Here is a 20,670-nt window from a genome sequence, read left to right as displayed (position 1 = left end):
AATTGAAAACTGTGACCTCAGAGATCCTGACACGAGGAAAAAGTGTTGCGCGTCAATGCAATAAGAGCCAAGATGTACATCAAGTAGGCCAATGAACAGAAGGCAAAGAAACGGAGAGATACCTGGAGAAGCTGGGCAGCTCAGAGTGAAAGATGACCAAGAATGATGAGGAGGGCCTGATGTTATGGGGAAGAGAAGAAAGGATCAACAGAAAAAAAGAGAGGAAGAAAATTACTTGAAGCAACAGGTTTTGACCACTTGGTGTTAAACAGTACTAAAATTTCAAGTTGACTTTTAAAACAACTGATTCAGTATGGCAACAGCATGGAGGGAATAAATTAACTGAATTACTATTTGTTCTTTACAAAAGGCAAAAAATAAAATTGACGTATTGGTATATCTCTATGTGGGAAACAACATCAGCGGAAATAGCGGTTGCGGTCCTTCACTTGAGCCGTGCAGCTGGTTGTCTGCTGGCATGGTTAAAGACAACAGCAAAGAACAACATGTGCAGCGGGGTCTTGACCTGCAGTCAGACTGTCAGCAGAGTTGGACACGTCGCTCCTCCAAACCACCGAGCCGCCATTGTGACGAAGAATGGAGAGGCAACTCTGTGTCCAAGAACTGAATGACCATTCCAATTCAAGCACAAGCCATTCAGACCGCTCTTGTATTCCATCATCCAGTCTGTTTGGCATTGTCAAACGTGGAAACAGAGAGTGCGACCCAGATAGATAAACAGACGGAGTGAAGGAGGGAGTGAAAGTGAGAGACGGAGGATAACAGATAACAACAGTACTTTTTCAGCCTTGAGCTCACTAAAAGAAGAGTAAACATATTTGCAGCTTCAAAATCTGAATAACTCTAAGGCCCCCGCAGTCTGTCAGATTTTTTGGGGGGGTTGACACACAATGAGTCAAACAGAAGAAAAGAAAACACAGTGGAGGTCCACAATGGCAGCTTATCAACTCTCCACCTCTCTACCTCTCTTCAGTTTCCTCGTGTGTATCCTCTGAGCCCCCTGTCCAATCCTAATCAGGCCGGCCCCGTTCCTCTCCCCTGGTGTTGGCAGGACACCCAGTAAAAAGAAAACAGGCCAGGTCAGCGCAGCACCAGTGTTTGAGAGTCCCTTTGCTTGGCTCTGGTTTGGTCCGGTTGAGAACAAAGGCTCAGCCAGCCAGTGAGTCTAATTAAAATACAGTCTGGACATCATTAAATAGGCAGGCTGGATAATGATTAACACAGAGGAGTTTTTTAATAGAAGAAATAGAAGTACTTAGCCAGTGGAGACGGCTTCTGTTTCAGGCCGTGCCGTTGGAATATTTCTTACTACATACTGCACATTTGTTTCTGCTGTTGTAGAATAATGGATGCATAAAACAGTCTCTTGCTTCTTGGATATCTGCATTTTAAAGTTAAGGCACTGGCCTAAGATGAGGTAAGGAGGCCCCGACTACTGTCCTGTTAGTGAGCACCAGCATCACCTGGGGACCTGAGGACATCTACTGCCCAGGACATCTGTGAAAATAACATTTCTGTTCCAAAACACCTACCGTATCTCACGTACACAAACCTCACAGGATCATTTTCATCACACGCAGAGCTAGGGCTGTTCGATTTTGCCCAAAAATAAAATCTCGATTTTTTTCTCTCAAAATCCGATTTTCGATTACGATTATTTTGTCTATTGACAAAAGGCAAAGAAATGATTTCAAATATGCTGTTTTTTTATTATTTTTTTTTTATAGCCCCATTGGGCTTTAAGTGCAAACTTTGCTCTTATTAAACCAAAAATGAATGAATAAAGTGCAAAATAAGTTGAAAAAAAGTTTTAAAAAATATAATAAAATATAAAGTTTTATCTCTGAAAAAAAAAATCAGCAAATCAGCACTTGCAAACATACAGTAAGTTATATTTCCAATTAAATAAAACAAGACATTTTCTAATTAAACTAAACTGGGTCTTTGCATGCTAAATAATAATGCAACCCATGAAGGAGGTAGAGGTGTGTAATGTCAGTCATTACATTTGCTGTTCACATTGGCAAGTTTTTTGCAAGGTACACGAGCCGGTCTACCGCATCTGGCTTGAGGGATGCCCGGTGGCATGTTACAACGCCCCCTCCTACACTAAAGAGCCTCTCCGATGGGGCACTTGTCGCAGGTATTGAGAGGTATTTCCATCAATCATTAATATGGTATCAATCATTAATATGTGTGCAGACAAGGTTAAAAAAAAAAAAAAAAGGGGAAAAATCGATTTTACGATTTTCCAGTTTTAACATCGTTCTAATTACATAATCACATAATCAGCCCTACGCAGAGCACACCTCAGCGTAATAACGACTATTTTGGGGGTGAGAGTCAAGACATTTGTCAGCATTTAGCCACACAAAGAGACGCATGAAAAGAAAGACACCCAGAGGCATGGGAAGAGTGACGATGTGACGGATGACACGATCAGCAGCATGCGGTAGGGAACGTTGTTTCTGTCTTCATCACAAATGCTCGCCTGACAAGCCAAAATGTTTTAGTACAACGAAAACTCTGGGTCCAGTTACTTCTCTGTTTTTCTGTTTACTGCAGAGAACTAGCGACATTCAAGTGATCATTTTTATTACATTATTTTGGGGATTTTTTGAAAGGTGGCCTGTTGAGCCAGCTCCTCATGACCAGGTGTTGCAGTCCTTGTGCAGAAGGCTAGATTTGAGTCCCAGCTTGTGAACCTTTGCTGCACCGTTACCGTCACCATTACTCTCAATAAAGGCCACAAGAACTATCACCAAATCTTAAAAAAAAAAAGCAACCGGTTGTCACTGAAGTTCAGCTCTAGATACGTACTTGAATACACCCTGGTAACGTATCGAGGACTGACTGTAAATGCTAGTAGAACACAAATTTCATGCAAATATGCTGCATGAGACACAGACGTCAGAGCTTAGTTTTTAGATCACCACAGGTTCCTGTGTGTCTAAGGGATACTAAACCCAATTCCCCAGATATTATGGCATAAATATATCCTTGCAACCCTGGCTTTTGGTTGGATGATGGGATGGTTTAGAAGAACTCACCTGATTTTCTGAATATCCTAGTGATTCCTGCCAAAAAAGAAAAAGGCAAATAATATTGTGAAAAAGGTCTGTGACATGTTTAAGTCATAAAACGGTTTGAGCAGAAAAGGCTGAACCCGTCATCCAATGTGATCAACAAGCTTTTTTGTTTTGAAATTAAATAAATGGAACAGGGTGGATCTGATCAGACTGAGTAAAGTTACCAAACTGTGAAAGTGAAAATGAAAATACGTGTATTATTTGACAGTATCGTGTCATCTCAAAACCAGAGGAGCATGTGCCTAACTAATTTTGACTGATTTGTGGAGTGTTTGGAAACCTCATCATGTAAAGGTTATTACACGCTTGCATGATTCTTTCAACAGATGTGTTCTGGTACAAAACCTCATGCATGACCAACAAGAAGGGTCGGAGACAAGTGCCCACTATTGAGGAACATTTAAAATAAAATCAGCGTTTAAACAGCAATGGTTACAACAGTAAATAAGGACAAGCCTTGGCATAGACAAAGTACACTGCAGATGTTTTATGGAGGGATTTGAGGCAGAGACATACAGTCCCATGCTGTTTCAGCTCTAACATTATAATTAATGACAGTAGGCTGCAGACTTTGACTTCTTTTACAAGCTGTAATGTCATCTGTAGTTTGCCCACTTCTCTTGTCTACCTCAAGTGAGTCCATGTACTGAATATAACAAAATACAAAAAAGTATCATTGGCTTTTGATGCCTTTATACATATCTTGATATCTAAATCAGTGGTCCCCAACCCCCGGGCCGCGGCCCGGTACCGGGCCGTGGGTCATTTGGTACCGGGCCGCACAGAGAGAAAAAAAAAAAAAAAAAAAAAAATTTTTTTTTTTATTAAAAATTTATTTCTGTAGAATCCCCGACTGATGATGGATGACTCTCAAACTGATGGTTCACAATGTTTTTATTCCTTGGATGTAAATACACTGCAAACACACCGTAAGAGCTATAAAGGAATAAAATAAAATAAAATAGTTAGTCTTTCTACATTCATATAAGTTTAACTTAAATACAGACCGACGCAGCTGCTCGCTCGGTTGGCAATAAAGCTACCACAATACATGAGCAACCAAACTCAAGCTGGACATAAATACGGTATAAAATTTGCACAAAACCTCATCAGCAGGTGCTTTTTGTGTCAGTTAGGCTCCACTTTAGCATTCCTGATACTACGGTAGTTTAGTCTTTCAGACAAACTTTCTACTGCCGTTAAACTTTTACCGTTAAAGTCCGAAGCGCTGGATGTTTACGAGGTCTCGGTGAGACGCCTTCAAAATAAAAGCACTAAATATCGGTCTACTTAATATATACCAATAAAATAAAAGCCTGGCTTTAAATAACGTTAATGAGAAAACAAACATAAAAACACATTTATAGAAACACTGATATTATAGGTAATTTACAATTTCCATTATTTCATTTTATTTCTTCAAAAATGATGTTTTTTATTATTATTATTATTATTATTATTATTATTATTATTATTATTATTATTACTACTACTACTATAGCGAAAATACCACAGTTTTTAATGCCGGTCATTTTATTTAGTTTTTATCAGCTACACCTTTAGATTGGGCCGTGAAAATATTGTCAGACATTAAACCGGTCCGCGGTACAGAAAAGGTTGGGGACCACTGATCTAAATGATCCCCGGCTAAAATCCACAGTCTAATAATTTGAAATGCAGGAAGCTCATTTTAATCATCCAAGATCCTTCCAATTAAACAGAAAACTGAACTTTTTCCCATTGCAAGTAGATGCTCCTTTATTGATGGTCTGCTTTTATGTCAGCTTTATGTCACTCCGACTGCTTTTATGATGGAACACTGTGACAGGAAAAACTCATAAAGTGTTCCTATTAACCTAGAGTCTGGGCCAGATCTTTCGATGGGGTTGGCTTTTAAAAACAGGAAGTCAAATCCCCCCTTTAACCGTTCATCATTTATATATTGTGTGTTCAGGCCTAAAATCATAATAATTCAGATGGTAAAAACTTGGAATCATATGTCAAAGTGTTAAATAAGTGGATATTGCATTATCTGACATCAGCACCGCTACTTTGGCACGACTGCAGTATTTGGTAAACTGTTATGAGATTACAAGAAATTCCCACTTTAACTTTGACAAGCTGGTATCTTAAAGTTGTTTCCATTTAAGCCCCGTGTGAGTGTCTGTGGCCAGCAAGGGAAACAAGTGAAGCCGTAAAGAGCTTGTAACCATGACCTCTAATCACCACTGGGACTGTAATGGCTTCCATGTGGCTTACTGGAGACACCTGGCAGCCATCTTGGCTCAAAGAGATTCAGGATGGGACGTCTTTTTACATTCCGAAAACAGGGACCCATCACTACTCATTCTCTTAGTCTGTTCTGGTCAGCAGAACAAGAACGGGGGATCAAACTGTTCTACAGTGTTTATACAATGCAGCAGTGAGTACCCGCAGTGTGCAGAATAAATCGCTAGCAAATCACAGCCGTCAGATCTATTTCTTGCTCTTATTTTCTCTCTAATAACCTAAAACATACTGTAAGTACCATATAAAGGTTTGGACACACTCAATGAATCTCTTTGAATTATTTGGTATGGATAAGGTACTAACAATAAAGTTGACATGTGATATATGGGAAAAAAAACCCTGACTGCTTATATTTCTGAAGTAAGTGTTGTAAAAAAAATAGAATAAAAATGAATCTGTCCATCATTATAGGGTTGTTTTGGCTACTTAAATGCTAGAAGTGCTAAAACACCTAAAACTTTTACTGAGATAATGGATTTCCAATATCCTTAAAGCCATATGACATCATTTCATTGCCCTAAAAATGCCTTATTTCATCAAAAAAGCTGTGCTTAAACTGTGTCAAAGGAGCAAAAGGCACCCTCACTACCACATTAAATCCAACTTCAAAACACCACCACAGAAAAAGTTATTTCGAGGTGTCAAATTGAAATAAAAGTTCTATATTCAAGAGATGCTTAACAATGTGCGTTTGATCAGGCTGCAATAAAAGTCCATTTGGGGCTTTCGTGTGCAATCTTGGCAAGCTGGCTAGTCTTGGACTGATATTTTGAGAGAAAAGCAATTTACAGAGGTTCGCGGGCTTTCTTTGAAAAACCTGCCACGGTGAGTCAGACGAAGCATGTTACAAATTATCCTTTGATATGAGTTTAAGCGTGCAGGCAGTGATATGAGACGAATGGCATTACCTTCAACTGTCCCAGATGATTCTTCGTGGAAAAATGAGACACCCTTCTTCTCCACTGAGTCTTCAATATGATCATAAGTGATCTGAGGGATCGATAAAGTTCTCTCTGAGGCCACACCCATAGAACCCATCCCTCTGGACTTGGGCCTCCTCTTGGTCCCTTTTTTCTGTCAGACAGAGGAATCATCAAAGTATTTTATAAGCAACTGAGCCAAAGCTGACATTATGGTAAGCTGTAAATATTTTTTAAGGAGTGATCAAAAGAGCCACCTGAGTGTGGTAAAAAGTGCAAACACGAGTTGGAACGTTTTCTAACGTGTAACAAAAACTGTGATCGGCACTGTTTTTCCAGATGGCCTGAATCTTTTTCATAGTATTATATACTTTAGATTGTAAAAGACTTCAGCTCTTTGCAATATAAAATTGAAAAATGTTTATGGTTCATTCAGTCATTGAACTGATCAATGATTCCCTGACAGCATTTGATACAAAAGGGTGACACGACCCATCCTTGCTTGGGGTTGTGTTTTGAAAAGCACAATGGATTAGCAAACATGCTTTTTTATTTTCAGAAATAAAGCTCCACTTTTTTGACTCATAAATAAAATGAATAATAACTTATCCAAACTGCATTTTCATTAAATTCTTCACCATTGCTAATTTGGTGACTTAATTAAAATGATAAAGAAAAGGACATTAAAGATTTAAGTTTGAAAAAAAAATATCTTGCAAAATGTGTTACAAAATTCAATGTGAAATGCCAAATTTGAAAATGAAAATGTGTTAGCAGAAATGCTTTTTCATTTTCAAAATAAAGCTGCATTTTTGACTCATAAATCATATTAATAATAAATCACCCAAACGGTATTGTAGTTTTCTCCTTTACCACTGCTCATTCTGTGACATACAGAAAAGGACACTGCTTCTGCGTTTTCATGCGCGAGAGTGCTTTATTCTGAAAATAAAGAAGCATTTTTGCTAATCCATTTTAATTTGAATTATGGTGCAGAATGGCTTTCACAAATAACTGCCAGGAAGATTCAAAGCTCTGGGTGGGAACCATTCTCCATAAAGTGCAGAAACTTCAGACAGATGTGAGAACTTTACATCTACTCGGTCGCTGTCTATTTTTCCCCACTCGACAGATGACAGTGAACGCACCAGTACTCGACTCGTGTAGCGAGTTACTGGTCAACGAAGGCCCGTGATTGTGTCACTGGACTGGAAATACTCCAGACATCCTTGCAGGTGATATGGAAACAAGGCAATGGTCCTGTGATATTCACGTCAGTGCATTTCATAAGCTTTCATCTGCAAGCTTCTCTCTCACTCTTTCAGTTTATCTAGGTTTTTATGAATCTCGGAAAGAATAGCGATAATGGTGTAGAATATTTGGAGCAGGTGGTTTTTGTAACCCAAAAGGGTCCCATTTCTCCTCGGTGCATGTTCTTGTGTGGAAAAACTGCGGTGAAACCTCTAGTTCCTCACTTTTCTAGCCTGTTCACCTTCATGCTTTTAAGTAAGGGCAACTACAAGCATTACTGGGATTCAATTGTAGTTCCCTTAACTGAAAAAAAGTTTTTTTTTTTTTTTTTTTTTAACAAATTACAGTTTTAAAAGTTGAATTTGCCACTATTATTTTGTAAAATACAAGTTAAATAAGTACACAATACATCTGAAATATAAAAATATACTGTATTTTAGATGTATTAAATGATCCTGTGTTCCTATACATTGAACAGTAAATGAACCCATCCATCCTTTTCACTGTGGTTTTAAAAACTACCTGCTCAATCCGGGTTTCCTTGAGCTGGATCACGGCTACGGATCACGTGGAACAGAGAGTTTGTGAGAACCTAAACGGTGCCTTCAGTCTAATCCATAGATCAACTGACCCACACCAACATCATGGACATGGCCTCTATAGAAACTCAATTATTTGGACTCATTGAATCAGACTTTCGGCATTTGATGAGGGGCCAACATTTCAATCCAAATGTTTGAATGACTCATTAAGAGAAAGCGAGAGAGGGAGGTGGTGGTGGGTGTTGTCAGACTGAAAGAGAGGGAAAAAAAACAGCTGAAAAAGAGGAGGTAGAAAGGCAGGAAGAAACTGTAACAGGCACGGAGTGAAAAGAGGGCGGAATACAAGGAAACTGAGACAGAGGGAGTCACATTTGTCGGGAAAGGGGGGGGAAAAAACCTACTGTTGACGAGAATGAGGAGGAGGGCTGAGGAATATGCTCCACTAGCGAGGACACAGGAAGAGTAAAAAAAAAAAAAGGAATGAAATACGTCTGTTATCAAAACGATGGAGAGGAATCTTGAGAGTCAGAAAATGCAGAGGGAGGAAAGACAGAGGAGAAAGTCACATGCTGAAACCGAAAAGAGCGGAAGCAGCCTTCATTCTCCTAAACACATGTGGGCTCAATGCAACACAAAGATTTTTTTGTTGTTGTACTACTAGACAAAGGTTTACTCCCATGAGAAAGGCGGTGGTGACATCATCTCAACTGACTGAGTCTTTGTCCAGCAGAGACAAAGGCCTCGAGTCATCCTGGTGGAGTCAGGCCTTTCGGAGAGGAGGGGCTGTTGTGTGTGGGTATTTCTGTTTTGTGCGCATTTTGTCTTCCCGCGTGTGTATTTGTGGGAACTTAACCTGCCCCTTTATTCTGTACGGCCTTTTCACAATATGGCTAATATTGTTGTGAAAGGTTAACTGCACAAGGAGACAATACAGTGAGGGCCCCATGTATGGAAATGCATCAGCATCAGTCAGGCGGCAAACCGTGGCTCAAACCACAACTTTGCTACACAGGTTAAAAAGACGTAAGATATATACATGCACGAGATGTCAAATACATCTGGTACATACTACATGTCATTTTACTATAAGAAAGTTTATTAAAGGATGATTTATCTTTCCAGACATGATAATAAATGCGTAAAGTTAAAATTATTTTTTTTTGTCTTCTTTAGGGGGAATGTGACTCTCAAACAGATTTGAACTGGTTTTTGAAGAGTAAAGAGGCTGTGATTGATTTATTAGAGTAAAGAGACAATTTACCGCCACGTTCAGTTTCTTGACGCCTGGACTGCTGTTGCCCGCTGCCGCCGCGGCGATGCCCTCCGGAGTCAGGACGTACATTTTCCAAGTGGCAGCGCAGCCATTTGGTTTCTCCGCTGCGTAGCACCTCCACAGTGTCTGAGAAACACAGGTCGTACCAAACGGCAGGAATCAAACTCATGCATACAACAATACATGACAAGAATTTCAAGCTATTTGTGGAATTATGTAGTGCTATAAAAAATTATATTATGGTTTGATCTCATACTTTTGATATCATGTATCTCATGATATTAAAAAAATGAATTACTAATTTGCAGCACAATATAGAATAACAACTATGGGTCAGAGGAAAGTCGACAACCAGTAAATGTTTGTTCGTCTGATTTGTTTTAGTTTCATTTAAAAGAAGATTTTATCACATTTAAGATGTGTTATCGGGTTCTTGGAGTCTCCCCTCACTATTATTGGCAAAGAAAACCCACAGTAACTTTAACTCTTGTGTACACACATCAACGACAATGAGAGTGGCTCAAAGAGCTAAAGTGGACATAATAGGAGTGACTAACAGGCTCAGGAAGGCAGTGATTGAGAAGTAGAAAGTAAGTAGTAAATCTGGGAAAGTCATTTCACGTGGACAGCTTTTAAGCAGACCCTCTGAGGTAATGACAGCAAAAGTTCCTCTGTGTCAGTTTAACTGTCATTGTTGTGCAGACAGTTGCTCGTCTTTAAATCACAGGAGACTTTGGTATTTGGAGATTGAAAAAGTACAGGACCAAACAGTCTGCAGAAGTTCACGTATCTGGTATTCTTCACGATCTAATCACTGGCAAAGTCCTGTCGCCTGTCAGTAGCAGGGAAGCACAGAATCCTTTAAGCACCATTTGCAGCTCTGTGTTCTTTATCTGTGTTCATTTTCAGAGGCTATGAAAACTCCAGTTACAAAACAATAACTCAACTACTGACTGAAACAAAACTTTTGTGGTACGAAAAAAGAGCTGTGTTCAGAACGTGCTGACACTGTGGACTGACCAGTTTGTGATGTCTACAGACAAACTGAATGAGTTATGTTTTAGAGAGTTCCATCTGTTTGTATGTTTTACTGTCCATCTGTGGTGTTTACTGTGAACACTGCATCTATTTAGTACCAGGAAGGTGTTCCCGCTGAATATAACTGAAACCATGAAGGGCTTTTCCTCAACTTATAAGGATAAATTCATTAAGGGATGACATTTCATCTCTAGACAGATTTGCAGAGTAAAGTGAGAACGGACTTTCTTGGAGAGCAGCAGCAAGCATGCTTTTCCAATGATGTTGTTGCTGATTGTTGAACTCACTCCATGGTGCTGCAGTTATTAAAATGTTTTTCTTATTTGACAACAGAGTCAAAAGAGATACCTTTTTGTCCATGTCTAAACAATGAAGATATGTATTTATTTTGCATTGATATGAACTATACAATGTTAAAATGGACCTGGATGAGGCAGGCTGCAGCAGGGATCTGTCTGTTGAAATGCTTCTGTCTCTGCTTCTGCTGAACTTTCAGGGCAAACCCTGAGCCCAGGATACCCTGAACAGAGAAAAAGCCTATTCAGATATTTACGCAGCAGCATAGCAATATATATATATATATATATATATATATATATATATATATATATATATATATATATATATATATATATATATATATATATATATATATATATATATATATATATATATATATATATATAAACATATATATATAGAGAGAGTTTTATGTATGTATGCATATATATATATACATACTGTATATATATATATACTGTATATATATATATATATATATATATATATATATATATATATATATATATATATATATATATATATATATATATATATATATATATATACATATTTGTACATACATATTTGTAGGTGAAAAAGTGACCTAATGTAAACAAGAAAATGTAACTCATTGAATAAAGATATCAACAAAATGCATATTCAATCATAGAAGGACATTAAAATGTTGTTGTCCTCATATTTTTTAGAACTATAAGCTTTAACCTTACATTCTAAACTCTAATGAAATAAAGTTCTTCTTTACAACTACGTAACTTAGTATATGAATTTGATTAAACTTGTATTTACAGCAGGTAAAGCGAAGAAGGAGATAGCGAAGACACTGAAGCAGGAGGCAATGGCCTTTCCAATCCAAGTTTGAGGGATTTTGTCTCCATATCCGATTGTGGTGACAGTCACCTGGAAAACAACCCAACAAATAACAACAGAGTGGTTGACATTTCTTTCTGTTTGAATCATGTCATTGTACGCATCGTGGATAAACTGAAGACAGCTGTATGAAAGAAAATGTATTTAATGTGTCCTTTCCTGCGGTGATTTCAGAGCACGTCCTGATTGCATCTGGGCTTTTGGCAAACGTTCAGTTCACCGCAGACCCTTGTTGTCCCTGATGGGACATTCTGCTCACAGCAGAGGTAATGACAACCTTTTATGGATTCAATAAAATATCAGAGTTTTGTCTGCATTAAAAACCATTTGTCTTTTTAAAAAAAATTGCATCTGTGCTGGCCTTTTCTTGTAGATTGCAGCTGTGTCGAGATCAATGTTTAGGTTCTGGCACACAACTGCAAATACACTGCAAAAACAGCCCATTTGGAAATAAGCCTAATATTCCAAAATCCAGTGAAAATCTAGTGTCTTATTTGATCTCTGTGAATTGGGCAAGAATGGTTAAAAGGAGCAAAATAGTGTGAAATAGTCTTCTAATTTTTTTATTTTTTTAAAACAAAGCTTTCTTAGAAATGAGTTTTTGCAGTGTGAGGGCTCAAAATAATCCACCGTCCCAACCAGTCTGTTCTTAGTCATGTTTGAAACTCCTGAACGTGAAAAAGCTGATGACCATCTCTTTGGTTTTGTTTTAATCTTTTGGAGGCGTGTGAAGTTTGCAGATGGCACTGTTTTGAAGTGCTCATTTAACTGGGGAAGGTGATTAAAGAGAAAAACAAGGCAAACCTTAAGGTACATAAAAAGAATTGCCTCTTGTATTGAACAATATACTGTATTCATTAATTTATGTGCTAAACAAAGCAGAGGTAGGAAATATATCCTAATTTGTAAATCACTGAAAAAAGGGAAGTCATGGTTTTAGTGTACCAAAGGAAGTCAGACAGTAAAGTTCACCAGCCAACTGTCAGCTAAGGCAGTGGCATTACAGGTTCTCGCTGCTCAAAGGGGAATAAGACTCCCAGCCTCTAATCCTCGATGAGCGTAGGAATTTTGTGCGCTGAGAAGGGGAAACAAACACTTCTTGCATTAACATTTATGGCCATTGTAAAAGCTGAGGCAGTTCTGACACATTCAGAGCACACTTGACGTGCTGTGGGCGTCTGTGGGGTATCACTGGGTGAGTTAACGCTGTGCACTAATACAAAGCAACCGATGTAAGGTGAGATACTTTAAAGAGATCTGAAAGTAAAAAAGAAGGAGCAGAGGCGGGGAAGGCAGGCGGGTGTATGATGGGGGGCTGGATGGAGCTGTTGTGGGGGATTTAATCCCTCATCCACAAATCTGAAGACTAAACAATGTCCTCCTGACATCAGAGGGAAATGGTCTTTTCAAAATAAGACTCTCTGTCATAGTGTAAAAGTTGGAGAAAAAAACAAAAACACTTCATGCTCACACAAACGTCACACACCTGCTCTCTGATTATTTATTATTTATGTGCATGAATATCTGTAATTATTCTATATAGTACATAGTTACATGAATCATTATTCTGCTACACTGTATGTACAATAGCAATGAGGAAAACCTTTCATGAAATGGAAAATGCTAATTAAAAAGAAATAGTGACATTTACTTTAACTTTTCTTTCTTTACACAAAGTATGAACCCATAATATTTTATGACTCTCATCAACTTAGCAAAATGTAATTAATCAACGCATTTCCCTTTGGGGATTAATAAACTATTGTGAATTTGATTTGTTAACACAGATTCAATTTTGTGTTTTAGTTTTTATTTTGTCTCATTCTTTCTGCAAACACTTTTTCATGTTTGTGATAATTGGAGCTACTGAGGTGGGGACAGAGAAAAATATCAATGCTGTTTAAAATAAGCTATTATAATGATGATTTCCTCTGTCTGGATCGATCACAGACTGAGACTGTGTAGGAGCAAAGATGAGCAGTGAACCTCGATTTAGTCAACATGTGAAAAAATGATTAAAACTTTTTTTTTTTTTTTAAAGTTCCTCAAAGACTTATTTACCCCAAAGGGGAAACGGTGCAGTCCTAAGCTGGACACCTGCTCGCTGATCTCTCAGTGATCTTGAAGAAATGGGCACAAACGTGCACCAGGCAAGAGATGAAAAGAAGCATCCAGACAGTTATCAGTAATACGTCCCAAAGCCAGGCTCTGTAAAAGGACACGGCTGTTTTGTGTATCCGTGCCCCTGGCGAAACTTAAGTTACACCTCTGCGGTGAAAGTTTTACCGCAGAAAAGTACGTTGAGATGTCAGATCAACTCATGCTGTCTTCAAGAGAAGATCTTTTCTTAGGATGTCTGTGTATTTTTGTTTAACATGCAACATGTTTCATGTATTGCAAAGGCCGAGGAAGAAACGGGTACTGGCCAGCTCGGCCTGCAGTCTTGGTCCGTCCCCAGCGGAAGAAGTTTGAAGCTAAAAAAATAAAGCGTGAACTGTGATCCGGACTGTTGCACAGTGTCGCGGGCCTGAAATGCAAACACTAACATCCACAAATGAAATGGAGTTGATGAGAAAAAAACATGGCATAGCTTGGGTTCATGCCATCTGCATAGAAATAAAAGTCACAGTAAATGTAAGAATTTTTGGCTTGCATTTTTTAAATTATCCTAACTTATTCCTGATTTGGGCTTGTACGAATGCAAATGCTATAATTGTGCACGATATGTCAAGTTAGATACTATTAATAATTTCTGAAATAAGAATGTCGTTAAATCAAACAGTCATGATGTAACCGTCAGTGATTAGAAAAAAAATAGAGAGAGGGATGAGAAAGTGTGAGAGAGATTAAGAGAGAAAGAGAGAAGGGGATATGAATCATGGCATTGGCGTGTCCTCCAACTGTGCTCTGCACCTGCACATCCGAATGTAGAGACCGTGCCAAGAGAAGGAATACGCCGTGGGAGAGCTCTGAGCATTTCAAGCAGCGCAGTTGCACACACACACAAACTCCACCAAGCATCACCAAAACTATTGTAAGAACATATCATGACTCTCAAAGTTTAAAGTCTCGGAAAAACAGAAAGGTGCAAATCCCCAAATGGGATTCTTTTCTCTGCATTGTGAACATAGAAACGCAAATAACAGCCTGCGTGGAGCAGGGAGGAGCAACGTGACCCCTCAAGCCCATGTTACATAAAGGTAGTAATCCTACAATTAAAGTTTTAATTAAGGGAACTGACACTTTATATTGGTGCTCTAAAAGTTCTTTGAGCCAAAGATCCCAGAGGTGAATGGTTTATTACCGTCTCTTTGTAGCAAGCTGATCCCCTGCACAAGGCTGCCATAGGTTTCTCATTATTCTGCACTTTCAGTTCAAATGTTTAATTAACTACTCTGGAAACCCGAGCCTCCGCACAGAGAGAAAACCCAACTCCGAGCATGAAAAACATCAACACACCCGCATTTGTGTGGAGTGTTGTCGTCACACATGCATTCTGACCGGGTAACCCGTGAGGGGTGTAGAAGACAAGGATTGTAATAATTGGTCTAACCAGGGTGGCCTGCCACCTCATTTTCTCCAGTCAGGGCTCGAATTTCAAGTGCATCGCGCAGATATTTCACCACCGCTCTTTGGCAACAGGAATCCTTTATTTTGTGCTGTTCAAGCTTGTGAATGTATCTGGAAATCCCCAAACCACTCCAGGACCACAGCAGTAAATGCATTGGAAAAAAAAAAGAAAGAAAAAAACGATATTCAAATGCACCCTCACACAAGCAGCATCTCCATACTACACAAAGTATTTCTGCAGTATTATTTTGTTGATCTGCCTTACCACGCCCCACCACAGGGCATCAGCGTAGTTAGAGAAGCCCGTTTTCCCCTCCTCATCTACAGCATCCTTCTCCGCCAAGTAAACAAAGTAAGAGGAGAAGATCAGGCCCAGGAAGCCGATGTACAGGGTGGTGATCAGCTCCTGAAAAATGAAAGATGAACAAAAATACTACTTTATGCAATACCACGTAGGGCTGGGCGATATATCGAGATTTTAATATATATCGATATATTTTCAAACGCGATATGGTACGAGACAATATCGTCTATATCGATTTAAAAAAATAAATAAATAAAAAATTATGATTTTGATATAGCTTATTTTGTGACAAATTGACTTGAATGTTTTACGGTATTTGAGATTTGCACAAATGTTTTGTTATTTGCAAAACTGTCAACCTCAGTGGAAAAGTCTGCCTGTTACTGTCTAAATTGTATTTTTATTGTATATTGCACAGTGTATTTTAATTTAATTGTTATGCAGGAAAGGGATATTTGTTTTATTTTATTCAAGAAGCATTTTTATTCTATATATGCAGGCAGTTTATTTTTATTTCATTTGTTTTATACATTTTGATATTGTGCAGACCTCTGTTAAAAAAGGTACCTGTGTGACATTTGGCACGAGGCTTTGTATTAAAACTGACTGTTTTTTTAAGGGTTTGCCTCAGAAAAAAATGAAGCTAACAGAGATGCTATGCTATAATGCTTTGGGGGAAACCACAATTAAGGCACAGAAAAAATATCGATATATATCGAGTATCGCCATTTAGCTAGAAAATATCGAGATATGACTTTTGGTCCATATCGCCCAGCCCCACGTCAACAAACAGATGTGTTGGCTCTTTTCAGCAACTCTCCCCTTCACGCCACACCTGAGCAGGCCCATCGGTAAACCCTAACCGAGTTTAAAGTCTCACTGTGCTACAGTCATGAAAGGGGCGTTTCTATTAATTAGGCCTGACATTTTCTCCTGTTTTATTAGCTTTCAGTCAATACCAGGGCTCCTCATGTCCGGTCCTCAGGGGCCGGTGTCATGCAAGGTTAGGTGTTTCTTTGCATCAACACACCCTGATACAGACTGTGACTGAGACTGTGTCATGAACAAAGTTTTGCTGACCTTGATGACAAGCTGGTGATGATCATTAATTAGAATCAGGGGTGTTGATGTAATGAAACACCTAAACATTCAGGACACTGGCCTTTGAGGATGGAATTGAAGACCCCTGGTCTATACTAAAGAAACAAAAACCTTGGCATCATATATAGATATAGTGCATGAGTGAAATAAGCATGTCCTGGGCAAAGTTAAAGAACCTGTTAGCAAAAATATATAAAATCAGAAGAGGACTATCTTGGGTTCCTGGCCATCCACCCTGAATTTACTTTCCCTGGAGGGTAATATTTTACTTTGTTACATAAGGACAGATGTATTATTTTAGTTGTATGTTTGATGTTTCAACAATTGTGATTTGACAGGTAGTGATACGGCCTTTAGTTTTTGGTCACGGTCCATTTCAAAATCACACAAAGAAACAACTCCTCAGACCACCATGTTGACACATTCATTTAAGCAAAAGTACATTTAAAGATTCAAACCCACAGAAATATGTAAAAAGAAATGCCGCTATGAAGTGTTTCAAAGCATTTCTTTAGGGAAAATACAGATTTAAAAAGAGTGGATTGTTTTAACTAATTAATTTAAGGCCAAACGTAAATATCGCTGACGGCTAAAACATCTATAAAAGTCTAAATCTGTTCTGAACTGGCAACTATATTTCATTTGATCTGCTTTATGGCGACGCACTTCCACTAAACAGAGCATATCATTTGATAAAGTGGTCATCTGACATTGACTGAGACTCATTCATTACAATTATTTTAGTGACCTCTGTGGGCACATCCTCAAAGATAGGTTCTGCCTCTTTTGTGCAACAACCAGATATAAATGTCAGGATTGACACAACTAAGGAACACGGTGTAATTCAGGGATTAAGAAGAGAACATCCTCCGGCTTCATTGTGTATTGGCCTAAGAAGAAAAAACTAAAACTTAATACCATAATACAATGAAGAGAGAGGGGGGTAAGCCCTGACTACCGCTTTTCTTCTCCTTATAAAGCCAGCTCTGCTGTGGATTTTTGCTCATGCATGCACACTGGATTTGTCATGAGGTGTAAGTTTTGTGTGGATTAAAGCAACACGTTTAGCTATTATAATGTATTAGCGAAGGTTTCTCCAGTGCATTTCCCCTGCAGAAGGAACTGCGGTCAGCCGCATGCTGTGTCGCTACAGCTCCCATCTGACTTGTGTTAAAAATTATGTTTGCATATAAACTACATGCAATACAGTTTAGCAATATAAAAGATGTAAATAGGTAAAAGATTCTGATGGCAGTAAAACATTTCAAGGCTGGGGCAGAGCAATGATGTTTACCACTCTTTGGCATTTTTTTTCTTCTTTTAACCACATCAGGAAACTCAAGAGACTTGTTCATGAATTTGGGAGAGGAATATTGTCCTATTCTCGTACGGTGAGCCACTCAGCAGAGTTTTCTTTGTAGTACTTATTATTTCATGATGTAAAAAAAAAAAATTGCATTCAAATGTTGAAACGTCTGGACTGTATGTTTATACGCCAGTTCAACAAAGGCTTTCACAGAAAAAAAACCACGTCTGGATGGAGTCATATGTTGCTCTATAACCTGTATAGACAGTTCAGTCTTGTTGTTTCCTTTTCCAGATGTGCAAGTTGACCATTCCAGGGGCACTAATGTGCACCCATGCCATCAGAGATGTGGGATTTTGAACTGCGTGCTGATAACACGACACCACATTGTCCCTCTTCACTTTAATTATAGGATAAGGCATCTGTGGTTTCTAAATATCATTTCCACATTTGCACTTTTTTTCCACACCATCTCAGTCCCTTTTGAATGAGCTTTGGCCCAGAGATGTCAGTTCATGTTCAAATATGGCTTTTTTTTTTAACATAATAGAGCGTTCACCTGCATTTGTAAATGATACAGCAAACTGTGTTCTTAGACAGTGATTTCAGGAAATGTTTCTGGGCCTACGCAGGGATTTCCATTACAGAATCCTGCCTGTTTTTAAAGAAGTTCCCTCAGAGGGCCCAAAAATCACAGGCATTTAAAAGAGAATCTTGGCCTTTTTCCCCCTGCACACAGGGACTTCTCCAGATTCCTGGAATCTTTTAATGATATTGTTTTTGTAGATCAGGGGTGTTGGACACCGGTCCTCTAGGGCCACTGTCCTGCATGTTTTAGATGTTTCCTTACTTTAGCTTCAGATACTCAAAGTGGTCATGTGACCAACTTCATTGGGAGCCTTTTTACAGGGGTGTGCTATCAATGACCAGCAGACCTGCACGCAGCTCATAATCTATACTGCATCACGTGTCCACAGTATCTAGTAGTACATGGTTTCAATCTAGGCTTTGTACTTTTATTAAGTCATATTTCATAGATATAGTTGCAGATCGGTGGCCCTCGGCCCATCTCCACTTGTGAGAAAGCTTGCCTCTCAGATGCTCTTTTTAAATCTAATAAAGCAACTGACCTGTTGCCAATTAACGTAATTAGTTGTAAGACGTTCCTACAGGTGTTTCTATTCACTACCACTTACTTTTTTCTTTTGTTGCCCACATCCCAACTTTTTATAGGACATATTTCTGCCATCAAATTCAAAAATGAACTAATATTTTTACAAAATAATAAAATATCTCACTGTCAACATTTGATTTGTTTTCTGTGTTCTATTATGAGTAAAACATGGGCTTATAAGACTTCATATCAAGGTATTCTTTTTTTCCATTTCACACAGTCATCAAACCTTTTTGTAATTAGAACTGTAGATCAGCAACTACTACGTCATAAAGGATCCAAACTACAGCTTTCAGAAATCATTTCAATACAAATGTTTTTAACCTACCTGGCGATGAATAAAGACTACAGATCCCAGGAGCCTCCATGTCCCTCCCTGGCGATCCACGTGCAGCATGCGGAGGATTTGGAGGAAACGGATGCCCCTGGAGGAACAACGCAACACCACCTCATCATCATGCCATCATCTTCTGATCTCAGTTCAGGTGTGAGTAAGTAATAAAAAGTGAAAGGAAATCCTTAAATCAACCTGATGGCAGACGTGGCAAACACTTGACCATTTGACCCTACGCCAAGTACAATCACGGAGGCAACAACGACTATCAAATCTGTGAGGAGCAGAAAGAGACCAAGAGTTAGAAACAAGCAAAGAGCACATGACATAAGGGTCACACTTAGATCAGTGTCAATTACATTTTGCATTACAGTAAAGTATAAAGGAATGATTCAAGTTGGTGATCGACAAGAACTCTTTTACATTATGTTGTAATAAATGAGAACAAAAGAAAAGGCCAGGTGCACCTATGATTGATATGGGCTTCCTGATAAAGCGGAGGCGTCCTTTGATGCCTGCATATTTGCTGCGGCAGCCTGCCGACCACAGCCGGACCACATACTCTGTGCCAAAGAACAACACCAGCACAATCTCCTGTGGAGCACAATGCAGACAGGGAGTAAGAGTTTACATGAATCCAGCGGTACGGAGACGAAACAGCAGAACACATACAGGACGGGTTGATGTGGAAAACAGATAAGCTATCCTCGCTGAGAGCAGCAATGAAACGGCGTGGTGCATTCACACTAATTTAAAGCCATTATAATCAATCACCAAGATGTACAACGCGATATGAGAGGGTAATGACAGGTGTGTGAGGAAGAAAAGAGGAGACACTGAGGTGGTCTAGCCGTACCGAGACCACCCAGCCACCCAGTGGGATTAGATGGTTGAGGTTGATAACATGACTGATGACAGCTCATATTGAGACCAGGTCAATAGCTAAATGATTGAAGCCTCAAGAAGAAACGCAGCTACGTTGCTTCCTAGTAAGACGGCTGAATGATGAGCAAAGGGTTTGAGCTCTTGTCATAATTCGAAGTAGGCTACCATAAAACTTGAAAGACAAAGGAAGGCATCTGCAAATAGTCTGAGGTTGGTACTATAAACCCTCTGTGCCACTCTGCCCTCTTTAAAGGCATAAATTAATTAATTCTGTGCGATGGAGGTAATTTTCCTTACTATTAACTGACCTTACTGTCTGTTAGAACCTCTGGCCATGTGGGTGGCCCTCTTACTGAGTGCAGTTGGCTGCGCTGGCTGCTCCCTGACCACCCCCTGTATGAAA

General features: G+C 39.0%; 1 protein-coding gene across 2 annotated transcripts in view; it reads right to left on the bottom strand.

The window, feature by feature from the left end:
• The window catches only part of kcnq1.2 (potassium voltage-gated channel, KQT-like subfamily, member 1.2), a 220,983-nt gene that overhangs the window by 178,411 nt on the left and 21,902 nt on the right, over window positions 1-20,670 (bottom strand). For both annotated transcript variants that reach the window (XM_061721107.1, XM_061721108.1), the window contains 10 exons: window positions 19,850-19,976; window positions 19,578-19,656; window positions 19,377-19,473; window positions 15,429-15,569; window positions 11,513-11,623; window positions 10,848-10,943; window positions 9,374-9,511; window positions 6,308-6,473; window positions 3,072-3,098; window positions 123-176 (listed from right to left, as the gene is read on the bottom strand). In XM_061721107.1, coding sequence (XP_061577091.1) covers window positions 123-176; window positions 3,072-3,098; window positions 6,308-6,473; window positions 9,374-9,511; window positions 10,848-10,943; window positions 11,513-11,623; window positions 15,429-15,569; window positions 19,377-19,473; window positions 19,578-19,656; window positions 19,850-19,976 — 1,036 coding nt within the window. The remainder of the gene's footprint in view (window positions 1-122; window positions 177-3,071; window positions 3,099-6,307; window positions 6,474-9,373; window positions 9,512-10,847; window positions 10,944-11,512; window positions 11,624-15,428; window positions 15,570-19,376; window positions 19,474-19,577; window positions 19,657-19,849; window positions 19,977-20,670) is intronic.

The sequence above is a fragment of the Cololabis saira genome, chromosome 5 (assembly GCF_033807715.1).
Source record: "Cololabis saira isolate AMF1-May2022 chromosome 5, fColSai1.1, whole genome shotgun sequence".
Lineage (NCBI taxonomy): Eukaryota > Metazoa > Chordata > Actinopteri > Beloniformes > Belonidae > Cololabis > Cololabis saira.
This window is presented reverse-complemented; position numbering and strand designations above follow the sequence as displayed.